General features: G+C 43.8%; 1 protein-coding gene across 3 annotated transcripts in view; it reads right to left on the bottom strand.

The window, feature by feature from the left end:
- The window catches only part of LOC147014493 (dachshund homolog 1-like), a 205,315-nt gene that overhangs the window by 4,878 nt on the left and 182,231 nt on the right, over nucleotides 1-18,206 (bottom strand). For all 3 annotated transcript variants that reach the window (XM_085852486.1, XM_085852485.1, XM_085852487.1), the window contains one exon: nucleotides 15,982-16,047. In XM_085852486.1, the coding sequence (XP_085708612.1) occupies nucleotides 15,982-16,047 (66 nt within the window). The remainder of the gene's footprint in view (nucleotides 1-15,981; nucleotides 16,048-18,206) is intronic.

Below are 18,206 nucleotides of genomic sequence, written 5' to 3'. Positions count from 1 at the left end.
ATGTGGTGCAGCACCTGGAGTATTAAAGGGCTGGAGTATTAAGGAGTATTAAGCACCTGGAGTATTAAGGACCAGAGTGATCTCCATAGGGCTTCACCAAATGGACCACATACCCAAACATGCAGTGTATAAGGGTGATAAGGACTTCCAATGTTTATCCAATCATCAGTCTTTCGCAGCACTGTTGTGCCTTTGGCTTCCTCAGCAGGATATACACTGAGACTCCATGTCGCATTCACCACCGATTTGAAGAACATCACGATTTGTAAACTGGATTTAAACCCTCACCTCATCGGAACGGTACTTGTTTCAAGACCCTCATCATACCATCATTCTAAACATATTCAAATGCGCATTTCATCCACAGCAGGGTGAAAAGGAATTATAGAGTTGGACATTTGGGCTTATCCAACCAAGCGTGGACATGTAATTAAGGAGGTGTTATAGGTTTCTTATGGAGATGTGCTGTGGTCTCTCTCATAGCAGAGGTGCTATGGATAATATTTTTTAAGAGAAGAGATGCTGTGGGTTTCTTTAATAAAGGGGTGGCTGTGGATGCTTTGAATAGAGGAGGTGCTGGGGTTTCTTTAATGACAAAGGTGGTATAAATATGTTTAATTGTGGAGGTACTTTTGGTTTCTGATAGAGGTGCTATGGGGTTTTTCCCATGCTGACTCCGTGAGCACTGACATTGCAGAACAAGTACGTGTTGAACATCCAATGTTTGAGAGCTTCACGCAAGGGGGCTGTAGGAGCTGTTGGCTGGCACAGAGTGGTCCCGCTGCGAGTTTGCTTCGTTTTAAGAGGCCCCCCACCGCAACAATGAAATTGCTTTTTTATCAGATGTTCTCAGCGTTAACATTCGCTAAGATGGGAAAAGCAAGCAAATTATTAGTGACTTGCTCACGTCCGCCACGACTGCTGTATAGTGGCAAAAAAGGCACATCCGACCGTTTGGCCTCTGATTGACTCTGTGACTTTTGCTGAAACCCTCTGGCTCTCAGACCTGCGTTCACCCTCACTCCCCGCCACCCCTGATGGCCCGACAGTGCATCCTTCAAAGAAAGGGGTGTTGGGCCGAGGCGTAAAAGCTCATGTCGCGACCTTGAGCCAAGGATATCCTGGTTTGGTATCAATAAAACAACACAGACAGGATTTAATGGGGTCAAGGGTTGAGCGGCATTCCCTTAAAAAGATTGCATCGATTTTTGCTTTCCTCACCCAATGGCGGAAACGGCAGTGGAGCGTCGCAGATGACCGGGCGATCCCCACCTCTCTTAGCTACACCCCCTATTTCCCCATTTCTCAGATCTCCACCCCCCCTCTCCCTCCTCCCTTCTATGGAGATGTCCTACAAAAAAAATTCATCACGAGAAGGGTATCCAAAGGTGGACTTCATTGAAAGCATTAACCCCAGAAGCCCATTTCATCATTTTTCATTGCACACACAATTCTCCATTGAACTTCAACTTGTGAAAAACTTTCAATCTCGTCACCTTCAAATTCTTCTTGGAAGTCCATCATTTAACCCATTGTTCAATGATCCCAGTATCAGGGTCACTCAATGTTTCACACATCAAATCAAATATGATCTACTTTTACATTATTTTAAGATATTAAAGGAACTTGTGATTAATGCTATCCATAATCTCATATATTCCTTTTGTATGATTTATCCTGCCGATGTTCCTTGCCCCGACCCTTTCAAACGCATTGATTCCCATCTTTGGACAGGCCTGACCATACAACAGAAAACGAAACGGCTTCTTGGTTTCATATGCGCACCATCAAGTGAGAAACATTCGCGATAGTGCACTTTAAGGCTTTGGGTGCGTATGTAATTTGTCAATGTCCTCCATACATGTTACGAAACGGACACCTCATTCTTCTTGCCTGTTTAAGCCTTTTAGAATAAGCTCAACGTGACGTTATTGTTCATAATCTGAGAATTGTACCTTCACAAATATTAAATAGGGGAATTATTTTTCCGTCGCGTCAAACCTCATCCAGGAGATATGAATGATAAAGGGTGCAAGGTGAAAGAGAACAGGTGGAAACGGGACCAATAAGATGCAGGTATGGTGAGGGTAAGGTTGACAAGGTGGGAAAGAAGCTGCCAAAACAGGACATGATTGAAAGTAAGTAATAACCCCACTGAACTCACTCTGGGAGATTAAAGGTAAAGCTAATAGGGTTTGTAGGTTTATAGGCAGTTCGAGGTAAAGCTAATAGGGTTTTGGGGTGCATTTGTAGGGGGATAAATTATAAATCAAAACAGGTCGTGTTAATTCACTGTATAGGTATTTAGTGAGGCCTTGTGTGCACAGTTATGTTAAACACATCTGAGGAAGGACATAGCTGCCAAAGAGAGGGTTCAGTGTCGAGCTACTAGATTGATTTTGGACCAAGGAAGACTAAGCTATGAGGAGCGGCTGAAGGACACAGGACTGTTTCCATTAGAAAGGTGATTACGGGCGTATCTGATAGAGATGTTTAAGATACTGAATGACATATAAAATAGCAGTTTTTCAGCAGAATGGAGAGTGACAGTACTGAGGGCCATAGCCTGAGAGTAAAGAAGAAAAGAGTTAGGATGGTAGTGTGGCAAGGGTCTTTCACTCAGAGGGTAGTTCATGCACAAAAACAAATGTGATGGGATATTAAAAAAATACAGCTATAGAGGTGTCGACATACATTCCAGAGGTGGAGAGTGACAGTACCGAGAGCCATAGCCTGAGGGTAAAGAAGAAAAGAGTTAGGATGGTCGTATGGCAAGGGTCTTTCACTCAGAGGGTAGTTCATGCACAAAAACATATGTGATGGGATATTAAAAAAATACAGCTATCGAGGTGCTGACATATATATATATATATATATATATATATATATATATATATATATATATATATATATATATATATATATATATATATATATATATATATATATATATATATATATATATATATATATATATATATCTTCTTCTTTCAGCTGCTCCTGTTAGGGGTCGCCACAGCGGATCATCCGTTATGATCCGCATAATTATTTGGCACAGGTTTTACGCCGGTTGCCCTTCCTGATGCAACACTGGTTGCCTCTTACGACACAGGGATCTGGTACACCTATTCTAACCGGGGTATACACCGACCCAGTACACTGGTACTCATTTCGCCAACCTCAGAAGGATGACAGGCTGAGTCAACCCCCTGGTGTATTAATTCAGTGGCCCAACGGGGCTTGAACGCAGGACCTTTTGGATCCCAAGCCGCTGCCCGAACCACTGCGCCAACACCAGGCTTTATAGGTGTATGTATATATATGTATGTATGTATGTATGTATATATGTATATATATATGTATATATGTATGTATATATGTATGTATATATGTATGTATATATATATATATATATATATATATATATATATATATATATATATATATATATATATATATATATATATATATATATATATATATATATAAACATGCACGCAATACTTGTAGGGGGTAACACAACTTATGACGCACCCTGTACATGAGTCATGATTGTGATGTCTGTGTGAGGGTTTTCTCAAAAAGTTAATGTGCTGTCTGTGTTCATTAATTCCTCAAATTACCACCGTGTTCACCCCCCTCCCAAAACCCCATCTGAAAATCTTTAACATGAAAACATAGAATAAAATAACAGTATATGATGGAAATTAAATTAATCAGAATATATTTTTGTATACACTGTCTTTGTCTGTATACAGTTTGTCTATATACAGTATGTGTCTATGTACAATATATATATATATATATATATATATATATATATATATATATATATATATATATATACATGCTGTATATACACATACACACATACTGTACCTATAGAATGTCAACACCCAGTTTCAAAATTTTCACCTTTTGTTGAATTAAATTCCATTAAATCAGACTTTTTCCTCCTTTATTTATACATCGTAACCAACGACTTCCAAGTGAAAAACAAATTATACAAATTTCAGAAAATTAATTGAAAATACAAAACTAGAATATCTTGGTTGGATAAGATTACTTGTTGATGAAAGTTGTTTCAGCTTTTCATTTTAAATTAATTTGTAAAAATTCCTAAAAACATGTTTTCACTTTGTCATTATGGCGTATTTTGTGTAGATCGGTGACAAAAAATTAAAATTTTATCCATTGAAAAATTCAGGCTGTAAAAACAAAATATGACAAAAGTCGAGGGGTGTGAATACTTTCTGAAGGCACTGTGTATAAAACATAGTTATTTCATTGTTACTTGTTTCAGATAGAGTCCTTCTCGTATCTCTCATGGGTTACAAAGGGAATATGTGTTGTGAGGGATTAAGTTGGTTTTTTTCCCCCATTCTATCACATTTTCTTCCCTGCACATTAATCTCGCTCCCCCAACCAAGCAACACGCTGCATGCAGCTAATTTGCATGCGCACACCAAAACCCGGTTTGGATCACTCACAAGAACCAAACTGCCACATCACTTTAACCTCCACCACACTCTTCCTACAAACACCACACTACACTGAAAAATCATTAAGACACATTTATTATCCCTCCACATTATTAGAATAGTATACAAGCTCGCCATACACATTCTCCATTGCTCAACAACCATTACGCCTGAACCACAGCTCAACTGCCACGCCGCCTCTACCACCATTTCGACCACAATCACCACACAATCACAGCAGACACCTGCCGCTGCCTTCAGAAAAATGAGAATAATGGTGCAATGCGCTGCAGCGAGCACGTTAGATCTGGATATTCAGATTTTGAGAGCATGGAGGGCAAATGTGCGCTAATCGCCCATTTGAACATTGTAAATAGCCCAGATGCTCTACTTGCTGGAAATGCCAATTAGGCTTCCAGCACACGTCCGTGCTTGGAAAACGCAGCTAAAAACAGCAGCTCCATGTGAAGTACAGAGCTCCAATGCATGGGCCATCCAGGAAGTAATGCCAGCATTTTCGCGACTGCAAACTCACGTGAGCGGTGCTGGCAACGGAGAAATTTGGTCTACATCAGTGAGCATGCTGCAAATCCCGGTAACCATGCCTATCAACCATCTTGATCTTCACCAAAGCCCTGCCCCCGCCAAACAACTCTTTAAGCAGTGCATTCCAGATGTGCAAGAGGGTCTTTGGCTTTGTTGGTGGTACACAACAAAAGGCGGGTCGGAGCTGGTGGAACAAGAATGGAGCTCTGGAACGGAGTTTGGGGAACGGAGCACTGGGCAACTGAGTGATTCAAGCACTGTGCACGGCACGTTCATTAAGGCCAGGCCCATTATTACCACACACATTTAAGTTAATCTGTCACCTCACAAGTTCTTTCTCTCTTCTAATTGTCTGCTTTGGATGCACCAGGAGCTCAACAAAGAGAGCAACCGCACCTCTTCCGGTTTCCTCCTCGCACCTCACCTGCCCCTCACTCACACCTCATCCGCATCTCACTCATACCTCTTCAATAATCACCTTAGACAACAACCAGTATTCCTCTTCTTTACCCAGCCAAGACTTCAACAACTTCCCTTCACAGGGCAGCTCACAGGATGACGGGATTGGGGCAAAGCCTTCGGGACCCCCAATATTTAATGAGAGGAGGGAAACCATGGGGTAACATTTCTGGGTCAGATTGCAGGAGAGTGAGTCGGGGTGGTGCTGAGGTGTCATCCATCAGATGGCGGTCTCCTTGCGTTAACCTGAGGCGGTCCCTTCGGTTGGGTGCCTGGAACGTCCTATCCCTAATAGAGGATGATCACCTGTCTCTGTTATCATCTGAGCTCAAACGTTTGAACATCGGTATTGCAGCACTCTCTGAGGTTTGGAGACCAGATTGTGGGGAGATCATGGTGGGTGGTTACACCTACTATTGGTCTGGTCGCTCTGATTGTTACCATGCCCAAGGAGTTGCTGTAGCTGTGTCAAATAAGCTGACTCCAATGATAATTGAGGTAACACCAGTCAACAAGCGTATTATAAGACAAAGGATTCGTCACTCTTTGGGTGTCATTTCCCTGGTCTCTGTACATGCTCCGACTGAGGTGAGTGATCTCACCGTGAAGGATGCATTCTATGCCACGCTCGAGTCTGTGGTTGATCAGTGTCCCAGACAAGATACACTTCTAGTCTTGGGGAATTTCAATGCATCGACTGGAACTGATAGGGATGGTTATGAGGTGTGTGTTGATCCCCATGGGTCAGGAACTGTGAACCTGAATAGCACTAATCTCCTTGACTTTGCAAGAAGTCATGGACTTTGGGTGGCCGGTTCATGGTTTTAGCGCCCAGAAGCTCATCGCTGGACTTGGTATTCCAATACTGGTGGTGTGGCAAAGGAGAATGGCCATGTCCTCGTTGATGGTTGCTGGAGGGTGATCCAGAACTGCAGGGTCAACCGGAGTGCTCAATTCCTCAATACTGACCACCGGCTTGTTGTAGCAACTCTTAAGTTGCACCTTAAATCCAGGAGAATGGTACCATCCCAGCCGAGGCTGGATGTTGGCAAGCTCAAGGATGAGAGGGTAGCTGAGGAGTTTTCGAACAAACTGAGTTGAGATTTGAGGAGTCTGGGTGCTTTGGGAGGTCCTGAAGAGTTGTGGAGTGCCTTCAATACCACCATCCTTGATATTGCCGGTGGATATTTTGGAACTCACCGCAGGGCAAAGAAGAATTTTGTCTCTCAAGTGACACTGGATACCATTGACCAGAGTCGCAGGGCCAAGCTGAATGGCAGAGCTGAGCTGTTCAGGGAGCTGAGGCGTAAAACTGTACGTGAGCTAAGGGTGGACAAGGAAGCCAATGTGCGAGGAATCTGTGAGGGGGAAGAGCATCAGCTGTGGTCAAATGATTCTCCTCCTGCTTACAGGGGAATTCACGGATTGCGTTCATCCAAGCCCATCCCTCGGTGTACTGCAGTTAGAGCAGAGGGTGGGAGGCTCTTGACAGAGGAGTCCGAAGTGAAGGCTCACTGAGCCGGTTACTTTGAGCGGTTATAGCAGGCTGATTCACCAGCTGTCGAGTTGGACGTCAGGGGTGTTACAATAACTATTGCTGACCCTCCAATCAACTGTGGTCCACCATCGCTTGTGGAAACACAGGCTGCAGTGAACCGGTTGAAATGGGGTAAAGCTCCAGGCATCGGTGGCCTCCATGCTGAACTTCTCAAGGCTGGTGGAATTGCTGCACTCGTGTCGTTGCATGCAGTTCTGTGCTCTGCATGAAGCATAGGCTTCATCCCAACTGACTGGAAGAGGGGCCTTGTTGTCCCTCTCTAGAAAGGGAAGGGTGATCGCCAGAACCACAACAACTACTGAGGGGTGACGCTGCTCTCAGTGCCAGGCAAGGTCTTTGCTTGGATAATTCTTGATAGGGTTCGCCACCATCTGCTTGAGCACCAGCATCCAGAGCAGTCTGGCTTTAGATGAAAGAGGTCAATGATTGACCGTATCCTTGCTCTTCGGGTCCTCACCGAATGCAGACGAGAGTTTCAGTCGGGGCTGTTTGCAGCCTATGTTGATCTCTGTAAAGCATTTGATTCAGTGAATCGGTATGCCCTCTGGAGGATTCTTGGTCTTCGTGGGGTGCCACCAAAACTGATCGATCTGATGTCTGAACTCTACTCTGGTACTGAGATTGCTGTGAGATGTGGTGGTACCATCTCTGACTTATTTCCAGTTGTTACTGGAGTTCGTCGAGGTGTTCCTGCCCCCACACTTTTCAGCACTTGTATGGACTAGATTCTCGGGAGGATGTCGGAGAGATCAAGCTGCAGTGCATCGTTTGGAAATATCAAGATCTCTGGCCTTGATTTCGCAGATGATGCATTCATGTATGCGGAGAATTTAGATATCCTTTGGGGGGGGCCCCGAGGTGCTAAATGAGGAGTCGGAGCCGCTGGGATTACGGGTTTCCTGGGTCAAAACTAAGATCCAGGCATTCAATGACATCTTGGATGCTGCTGTCCTATCTGTGCCTGTTTGTGGTGAGGATATTGAGGTCGTGGAGAGATTCATTTTTCTTGGCAGTGATATTCCTGTCTCTGTTGGCTGTGAGCCAGAGGTCAACAGATGTCTGGGTCGGGCCTGGAGAGTCATGGATTCACTGGATCATGAGGTGATGCACTGTCGGGCTATCGCTGGTCAGACTTTGTGTCCAACGAGCGGTTGCTGAGAGAGACTCAAATGAGATTTGTTACCTGCATAGTCCGTTAGCGCAATTGCGGCTGTATGGACATATGGCTCGTTTTCCTGATGCTGATCTTGCTCACCAGATAATCTCAGCGAGGGAGTCTCGTGAGCGGAGAAGGCCAATGGGCCAACCAGATGCCTCGTGGTTGCAGCAGGTTGATTGGCATCTCAAGGAAATGGGGATGGGCCAGGCATCTGCCTGGGGGATAGCTATACGGAGGCCCCTGGAGTACAGGCGAAAAGTGGACGCAGCGACGCGCTGCTCTGTTGCATGCTCCCAAACCTGACCTGATCTGACCTCTTTACCCCCTTCCTCAGTGAAGGGACAGCTCAAGCTCGTCAGCCCTGCTCAGTGAGCTAAATCGGTCGCAACCACCTTGCACAGCATTATCTTTCTTGCTATTCTACCCTTCCATGGAATGATCTTGATGGCACCTTTATTATTGGTGTAAGTAAGAGTGTCTAGGCTAGATAGCATCAGTATAGCTCTGGTCTGTGTCTCCTTACTGCTTAAATGTATCACTGGATGTCTTTTCCACACCACAGGAATATCGTATGTTCCTGCTGTATTTATATCCTTTCTGAATAAACCTCTCATCTTCACTGTGCCACATGCTTTTTCTCATGCTTCCTTTGTGAATAAATCCCACGTCAATTGAAGTCAACCAGCTTGTGGCGTCCCTTCCACCATTGGTCCAGCATAGTCCGCATGTTTGTTAGTCAGGAAGTTTTACACCACTGATTGGCTCCACACGTTGGCCATTGCATACTTGGCAGCTCCACTTGGCTGCATCTATTTAAATAAGGTAAGGGAAGTATGTATCGAGGTTACCAGCCTCCCTTTATACTGCCAATCCACCAGAAAGGTAACGTATGAAGGAGCGAGAACCCTGCCAGGAATGGCAATACCAATTAGCATTTGTGGTTGACAAGCAACCCACCAGACCACGGAGTTATCTGCGGCTGGTGGCCTCAGGACCGGGCGTTCAGAAGGAACCCTAGTGCTTCCCCTCATGGTGAACCTTGAACCAAATCGTTGTTCATAACCATGCATTATGTCCTGCTGTTCAATGCTTCATTGATCAAATTCAAATTCAATGCTTCAAATGATCAAATTCAGAAACCGTGCCCTCTTTTTAGCAAAACACAATATATACATTTAATCAATCAGTGTGCATCATCACAGTCATGTGGCGACATGTCAGCGCCCATGTTCTGATCACTTCACTTCGCGAAAGACGACAAAAAAAACCCCAAATCAGCTAATTTCTCTTGAAATAATGGAAAGGTCTGATGATATTGAAGACCCTTCACCAAATTCAGAATTTCTGTTTTGTTCCACCAGTTATTTTTAATGTGGAAGGAAGGAACAGCTTGCTTGCCATTATCCAAAGAGAATGAGTTGAGTTTCCACAAACAAGCAATAATTTTATCCTGGTCACATTTAGAGCCCGTTTCCTCTATTCTCTCCATTCATGTAAATGCATAATGCCATGATATCAATGTTGTTTTCAGCAATCCTATCATTTCAGAGGAAACACGATTTTTGGGTTAAGATTCGAGGTGGTGGTGTTGTTGGGGGGATGGATAGTTTGATCAAATTCGAATATTACGAGGATTCTGAAGAAAAATGTTTTTTATTGCGCCTTGACTTGGCTGCTCATGGATGGGGTTGAGGGTCGTGGAGAAGCAGCTGAAACCCAAATTCTATCCAGGTTCCTCCTGATGACCCCATCTTTGCTCTTTACTTCTTCGGGTTCTTTCTTGGTGTTCGGTTTTATCAATATGTATATTATTTTTTCTCGATCCATGTTCATGGTGTTCATGGTTGGAAAAACTTAAATCCAAGTACTTGAAAAACACAAGTACATGTCTCGTGATAATGATGGCAATCATCGACACTGATTTCTCCCTCTGCTGGAACTTTTTGTAGTGGTATCGTTCAAAAATCAAGAAACTTGTGATTCCTCTGTGGAGTGAGTCGCAACCGGTTGGCATTTGCAGTCTCTGGAGCTCAGCAGTCAGTCACAGACATCAATTTTGTTTTCACCCACCCCCCACCCATAAAATAGAGTGAAAGGACTGTGCTAGTGCTGGCCTACACAGAAATATATTTTTAAATCCTGGCCCCTTGGTGTTTTACCTGAATGGATGGCTTCAGAATCCACACTCACAAACCATGAAGCGAGAGAGTCTCAGATTATTGCGATGGAGCACTGATTATGGATTTTTCTTTGGCAATGGTTGGGTCTACCAACAAAATGTGAATTCAAAATCAACCATTGCCAGGGTTTACCCTATATAAATGAAAGGGAATGTTATTCAAATAAAATCCTGCCTTGCCGAATGCCCTGCAAGATGCTAGCATGATTGGCTGGCTTTTGCTTCTGCGGAACTGGTTTTCAAAGCTGACGTGAGCTACAAGTCAGCATTGGGCTGATGAATGTGAAGCAACCCCCCCCCCTCATAACTTTGGGTATTATTGTCTCAGAAACTTTTTTATTCAGATTAATGCTATTTCATATTACATTCATGATTATAATCAACTTCCTGGTGATTCTGTGAAGCCTTCATACCAAAGAATGTTTACCATGGATTTGTCTGCTTTTGATGCAAAACAAACTGAAAAGTATGAAAATATAATTACTTTTAATTCGATTTAGATTTGTGAAATTCTGGCCTTCTGTTACTTTAGTTACATCAATTTAGGACCACCCTTTTTGGAATTGATATGTTATAACAAGAAAGCACATAAAAAAAAAATTCTTGATTTACTGAAAATAGGGGAAAAAAATGGATTTATCTGCTTTTGCAACTGAACAATATATATAAATATTCAGTATATATATATATATATATATATATATATATATATATATATATATATATATATATATATATATATATATATATATATATATGTATGGAAATCTATCTATAATTCCAGCAATCTCTCTGTGTGTGTCTATGTGTGTCTGTGTGTCTGTGACCGCTGTTTCTTTGACAACCACTGGTCCGATCTAATTGAAACTTGCCAGATATATTTCTGGGGACCGGAGGATGTGCCTTTTCAAGGTTTGATATTAATCGGAGAAGTGCTTCCCAAGTTATGGCCATTTATTTACCAAAGCAATGACAAACACGTTATTGTAATGGGCGTGGCCGATGAGGGAAGGGAACCTCAGCCGCGTTCCCCATTACGGGTTACAACGTAGGGCTTCTGGAGAGTGATGACTTCGTGCATTCTAATAATTTCTCGATTTCTTATGCGCATTTATAGATAAACACAATGCCCCAATTTATGATCGTTTTCATATTAGACGGTGCATAAATTTCGGTAACATCAGAGTGCTGGTACGCTCCGAACCAGGAAGTCATTTTTTTTCTCTCTCTTCTCTTCCCTTTTTGTTTTTCTTTGCGACGACATTGCGAAAAGGTAAAATACGTTGGCGCTAATTGAACAATTGGCCATTAAAACCTAAATTGCGAATATCGTAACTGTGATATACGAACTTCCGGGCCACGCATGTACGGGCACCCGAGAGCGAAGAAACGGCCTGTGTGGTTGTTGTTTCTTGCTCGCGGTTGGAATATTTATTTATCATTATTATTATTTTTTTTTTTTACGGGCACGTACTAGTATAATCAAACCCAATTATGTCTCTCACCTCTAATTGGAGGGAATTACCAATCAGCTCCCACCTAATCAATTACTCCAGGTGGCTAGGATTTCAAGAAATGCATCCTCATGCTCTTCCAGAAAATAAAAGCTGCTAAAAGTAACCAAGAAAAGCTTACACATATGACTGCTGACCCCGAGCAGCTGTGTAAGGGTAAGAACACTTTGTTGGTGATAGCTGGATGAGGCTGAGTGACGAACATTTTTTTTCTTTTCATTCTGTATCAAGTATCATTTGATAGATATTTAATTTATACAAAGCAGTTCTCGTCTGCGGTTTCCCAATGACGTATGTACCCATTCAACTTGATGTGCACATACGTCTGCAAAGGGTGGCAATTCAACGACATATTGGACCTCTCATCTTATCTCCTCTCCTTTCCTCTCCTCTCTGTGCTCTGATCGGTCATGATGTGCCATTCGACCTGCATAATGGCCAAGCCACTTTGATGAATGTCGAGCCCTTTTTAGTATGTACAAATGTGAAGGTGAGGCGAGGGGGTGCAAATGGAGGCAGAATGACAACTAACGCCGAGCTTGTCCCCCACCTATCTCAGCGAGGCCGAAGCAATTTGGCTTTGTCATGAATGACACCACGTCTTTGCTCAAAAGTATTCACTATGTGGGGGGCACAGGTGTGTATGATTAACGGGCTAAAACAATCAACCCGCCTAATGAGGCGTGTCGCCAGGCACACCTGTTCTTCTGTGGCTTTGTAGTGGAAGGGACTCCAGACACCGACTGTTGTTATGTGTGCAAATAATAGACCCATCGCTTGCCTCGTCCCCCGGCCCTTGAAAAGGGCCAGAAACTGGCAGCGGTTCCATAGTTTCTGCATTGCTGGCAGATTGCAAGCAATGGACATGCCTTTGTTCGCTTGTTTGCTCGCTTGGCATGCCACAGGGAAGGAGAAGGGTAAAAATAAAGAAATGAAATCTTTGTGCTGTATCATGGCCCACCAACTGAAAGAACCCATGTAAGATGCTCTCATCGATTTGCAAAGATTAAATCAACAACCAGTCAAGTCCTCAACAGCATTTTCAGACTTAAATCCTTATCAGCTAAACAATATGGTGAATGTAATCTATTCATCCTGCAGTTGACTGAATTTTTTTCAATTCATTTGCCGATGCTTGTTCATCTCTCCTTTCTTTCCACGATTCCCATATTCCATCTTTTACTTCGTTTTAAATCATTTTACAATCTCTGCCTTTGCTCGCTCCCTGCTGGGTCAATGCATTTGCACACTGTGATCAGGTGCTCGCAAACTCCTGTGAGTTTTGGACACGTTTTGTTCCAGAGTGGAAGGAGAGGATTTGAATCTAAATAAGTAGAGTTTGCATCGATCAAAGTCTATTCCCTTGGATTTGATCTCCATGAGCAAATTTCAGGAAGGTGGAATGCTGGCAGAATGGCCTAGACTCAAGAGGTATGCACACTCTCCTCTAAGATATCTAGCCTGGGTTTTAACCTCGACCCAGCTACAAACTTTCATCCTAGTGTTTCACAGGCAGAATGATTCTTCAATGTGTGTGCCGTCCCTCTGATGGACGTTAAACCTTGTGTCCCTTCTGTCGGCATTGGTTGGTAGACGTTAAAGATCCCATGGTGTCTTTCTTGAACAGTAGGCGAGCTATCACCTGCACCATGAACAAATTACAAAAATCTGCTCTAACTTAAAGAGGGCACTGCATCAGGGGCACAGTCATGACAACAGCCAATGATGCTACCCTGCTGCCTTGGGCTGCATACGAAAGAAGAAGAAGAATAAGGAAGGTGGAGTTGAGTCCTCCCAAGATCCAAAGTATCCCTTATTTTTATCCCCAAAGTATCCCAGCAGATGTCCTTGGGAACGTCTGCACATGGTCATTGGTTCCATTGGTTCATGATAACGTGGGTCTTCGCAATGCGATGATTTTGAGGCAAAATGTGAACCAGTGCCCAATCTTCTCTTGGAGGGTTTTACCATTGACGTGCATTATGAGGCCGGTGAGCTACAGGGAATCTTGCCCAATGTTTTGGCAGCAATTTGAAATTTGTTCAGGGTGCCGGTGATAGCTTGCCTACTCTTTATGAAGGAGACCGTGGGATCTTTGAAGTCCACCAACGAATGGCGGCAGACGGGACGCCCATTTTTAAGTCCATCCGAGGGATGACACACGCAATGATGCCTCGCCTTACCTGCAAAGCACCTGGATGACAGTTTATAGCTCGGCTGAATTCGAACCCAAGCTCGACAGCTTAGAGGTGAGTGTGTGAATTCCTTTCACAGTGTCACACACCTGTGACAACTTAACAATCATTTGTGCCACTTCGTGTACTTTATAGTATTGGTATCTGTATTCCCATTGACACAGATGCTGTCCTAAATGTGTTTCCTCTGCATTCTTACACAGCAGTACACGCAACCCATGCACATGTGACCTGGCAACTTACAGAACCACGATTGAATACCTACCTTGCGACACCCAACTGTGTGCCAAGAATGCTCTAGGGCTTGGGCTGCTCGTGCGTCCCATGTAACGCTATATTGCAAAAGGCAATTATTCTGCTCAATCCATTCATTTTCACGTCACAACTAATCAGATCTCCTGTCATTGGTCATACTTATGAGAAGAGTTTAAAACATTTACCATTAGCAAAGGGGTGATATCGAAATGTCAACAGATGTTGAGGAATTGGATGGCTACGTCAGATCAGTGCAAACCCCAGTCTGTACGGATGTGTCTTTCTGTGCGCCGGTTTTATTTGTCTCTTCGGTTGTTTCATTCGCACGTTTTGTCTCGTATTGCTATGAGAATAAGAGAGGGCATATCCAAAACTCGACACTTTTGCACAAAATTTTGTCGATGGCAAATCTTATAAAGAACAAATTGGCCAAAAGATATATGGTGAACATATTCCAACGAAAATAAAATGCTGTGATGCAAGTGTTGGTCACATGGTTCATGGGATGAACCCCAAAAATTGAGGTTGTGACCAAATAAGCTCAGAAGCTCTCAGGAAGTTTTGGTAGATTTGCAGAAGCTAATGGAAGTATGTCCACCCAGCCATATGTATGCAGGACAGTGTGGAAAGGTCCTTGAAACAATTGGACACCAAATAACAACCATCGATTCGTAAACAAGAAAATTGCGCACACTTATACATTATGCTACTTGTGTGTGAGCAGCGGAGGTGTACTGCATGTGCGCAGGAATCCAGGTGGAATGGTGGCATGCACACAGTCATTTGAGGTTCACAATGAATGACAGCATTCGTGTCAATTTGTTTATAGAATTGAATTACTTTGTGCTATCATGTCGCATGAAGACCCCACAAGTGCATTGTGTTCGAGCATGGTCACGTTCCTGAAAAAGCAAGCAGCGAGATGCATGTTCAGTTTCGATGAAGCATGCGTTGATTGTGCGTAGGTTAAGCACGTCAACTGTGCACTTCAGTTGTGTGGTGTGCATACGCAGTACGATTATTCGGTTCCACTTCTTGTTGTGCAATCGTACAATCGAGAAATTCTAGATCCACACTATACTGGCCTTAAGCAACCACGCTCAGGAGAATCACAGACTGTTCATTGAACTCAAACTTATGTCATTTTGTACATTGTTCATGACACGTTCCCACACATACAACACCATCACCATCAGTTCGATCCCAAAACGACTTTGCCACACCAAACAGGCACTACAAAAGGATCCACCTGATCAACAACCGGTGCTACCTCTTATAACTCAAACCCTTCGCTTAAGCTTGTACCGTCCTGCATGCCACAACTTTATGGGCATTTATGGCAGAGTTATCCTTGTAATGTAATTCTGCTTTGTGGTCATCATATATTCCGTCACAGGCGTGATCTGCCAAATGGCCTTGGCCGTGTCCGCATAGCTTCTGTACCTAAGGAAGTGATGGAGAACAGCTCCGCTATCAGAGTACAACGTTATAATCAAAAGTGCTTTGAAATGGAACAAGGGAAGGAACCGCATGAAAACACCAAAGCACTCAAACATGAGACAAGAAAGGCTCCTTCGAGAGCGAGGTAAAAGCACGATGAGCCTACACATGCTCTTGCCTAACCACAAAACCCACCTTGGTTCACCCTCTCGTTCTCTGCCTGTCCGCTCCTCTCTCCATCCAACTGTGGACTCAGGTTTTCTGTAAAAGGCACACCATCCAGGTCGACCTGTTGTCAAATCTAAACTGACAATCGTGAGAACAAAACAAATGTTCCACTTTCCTTCGCAACGATGATCATGCTGTGTAAGTTCACGTTCTGGAATCTAAACCCGGTGAGATATTTCAGATCAACACGAAAAGAGAGCACGAACATCGCTTCAAGCAGTACAGTGAAAAAGAGCGCACCTGACTAAAGGTGTGCACGTGAGAGATACATGAGGGATAAAACATTAAGTACTGGGTTCCTCGAAAAAATGTTTTTCAAAGGAGAACCTTTACGACCACAAAATGCAGACTCTGTTTAACCACAGTGTCTTTCATCCCCTATGACTTGGTAGGTGAGCTTTGTGGTGGAATAGAAGAACGAATACGAGGCATTTGGTTGAAGCCAAATGTTTCACTGCATGTACAGTTTGTTTGCTTTCTGGTCTGCTACTCTAAACTTTGTTTACTGCATAAATCATACTTTCAGAGTGAATCCCAAACTCACCAGGAGTGATGCCAACATTTTATAACAAGCAGAAACCTGTGGTAAGAATACCGTGACACAAAAAAGAAAACCTGATATTCCTGCACTAGTGGAAAGAGCTCAAAAATGGGAGGTAATATATTTTTGAAACAGCAAAGAAAAAAAAAACTTTTTTCCAGAGCGATGAAAGCAGCAGTATGTTGCCTATACACCGCTTGTGTTCAATTGTTTTTGTCTGGTTAAAAAAAATTGGAGTTTCTAATTACATTTCTCCCCAGATAATTTGAAGCAACTTTGACTCAGCAATGTTTCCTCTCTGAGGAGCATTTCCATATTTCAGGGTGTGACAGATTGACAGACAGACAGCATAAGCCGAAAATACATATATATTTATGTATGTATGTATGTATGTATGCCTGGATGCCTGGTGTTGGCTTAACGGTGAGGGTGGTGGGCTTGGGATCCTCGGATCCTGAGTTGAAATCCCACTCGGCTGTTGAATTAATACCAGGTTGGGTTAACTCTGACTGTCATCCTTCCCAGGTCGGCAAAATGAGTGCCAACTTGCTGGTATCCTGTGTCGGAGTGGCGACCCATCCAGGATTGTGTCCAACAGCTAAGGAGACTGCTTCAGCAGCACCAACGCTCTGCACAGAGTTTGGTCCCCATGGGTGGATGGATATATATATATATATATATATATATATATATATATATATATATATATATATATATATATATATATATATATATATATATATATATATATTGTTGTGGTTGACGAAATTCGCAAACCACCATTCAGGTCCCTTAGGTGAGATATCTCGGTAAGTATATGTGTAGTTAGGCCCAAACCCGTTGTTTAGAGGGAATAAATGTCATTCATGCGGGCTGCGACCCTTTTAGATAGCCGTTTTTCTTTTACTATCTTTATTTTGGACCAGCCGCCATTACTACCACCACCAACCACGTCTCAACAGCCATCACACAACAACCACCAACCGCAACGCCGCTTCACAACAACAGCCACGACCTTTACCGTCACAACTCGCCCTCGCAACCATCGCATCACCGTCATTCCCACGCCGCTTGTGGGCACCGATACTGGACTCGTGCAGGGCGCGCACCGAGCAGGGGTGCAAAAGCGCCGGCCTTTCCGAGGAAAACGGATCAAAGACGACTCACGCCCACTTCTGTTCCGTCCTATCGGTGAGCGTGGGGCGATTTGGCCCCGCCTCCAGGTGCGTTGGAGTAATATCGCTATATGCAAATTCATGGATCAAAAAGCATTCACGCCCACTTTTCCTCGGTCCAATGGGGAGCCAGTTAGAGGTGAAGGGTCGGAGGTAAAGGGTCGAAGGTGAAGGAGCGAGGCCACGGGGGATATAAGGGGCTGCGTTCGTCAGTCAAGGCAGTTAAGAGTTGTCGGTGGAGCTGGGAAGAAGTGGTAGTAGTCAGAGTGAAAAGGACGGAGCTGTGGAGAGGTGGCGGCGGCGAAGGCGGTCGAGGGGGTGCTCGTGTCGGAGTCGGGGAGCTGCGGAGGGAGAGGCCGGCGGCGCGACCGAGGTCGTGGTGGAGACGCTCGTCGCGGGACCCGAGACAGGGAGATATCCTCCATCCCCCGAGCATCAACAACCCCCTCCTGTTTCCCCCCGCGCTGAGATAGTGC

Source organism: Eptatretus burgeri, chromosome 13 (assembly GCF_056783735.1).
Source record: "Eptatretus burgeri isolate ZD-2024b chromosome 13, Ebu_testis_v1, whole genome shotgun sequence".
NCBI classification, from domain to species: domain Eukaryota; kingdom Metazoa; phylum Chordata; class Myxini; order Myxiniformes; family Myxinidae; genus Eptatretus; species Eptatretus burgeri.
The sequence above is the reverse complement of the archived record's forward strand: the minus strand, read 5'-3'. Positions and strand labels throughout refer to the sequence as shown.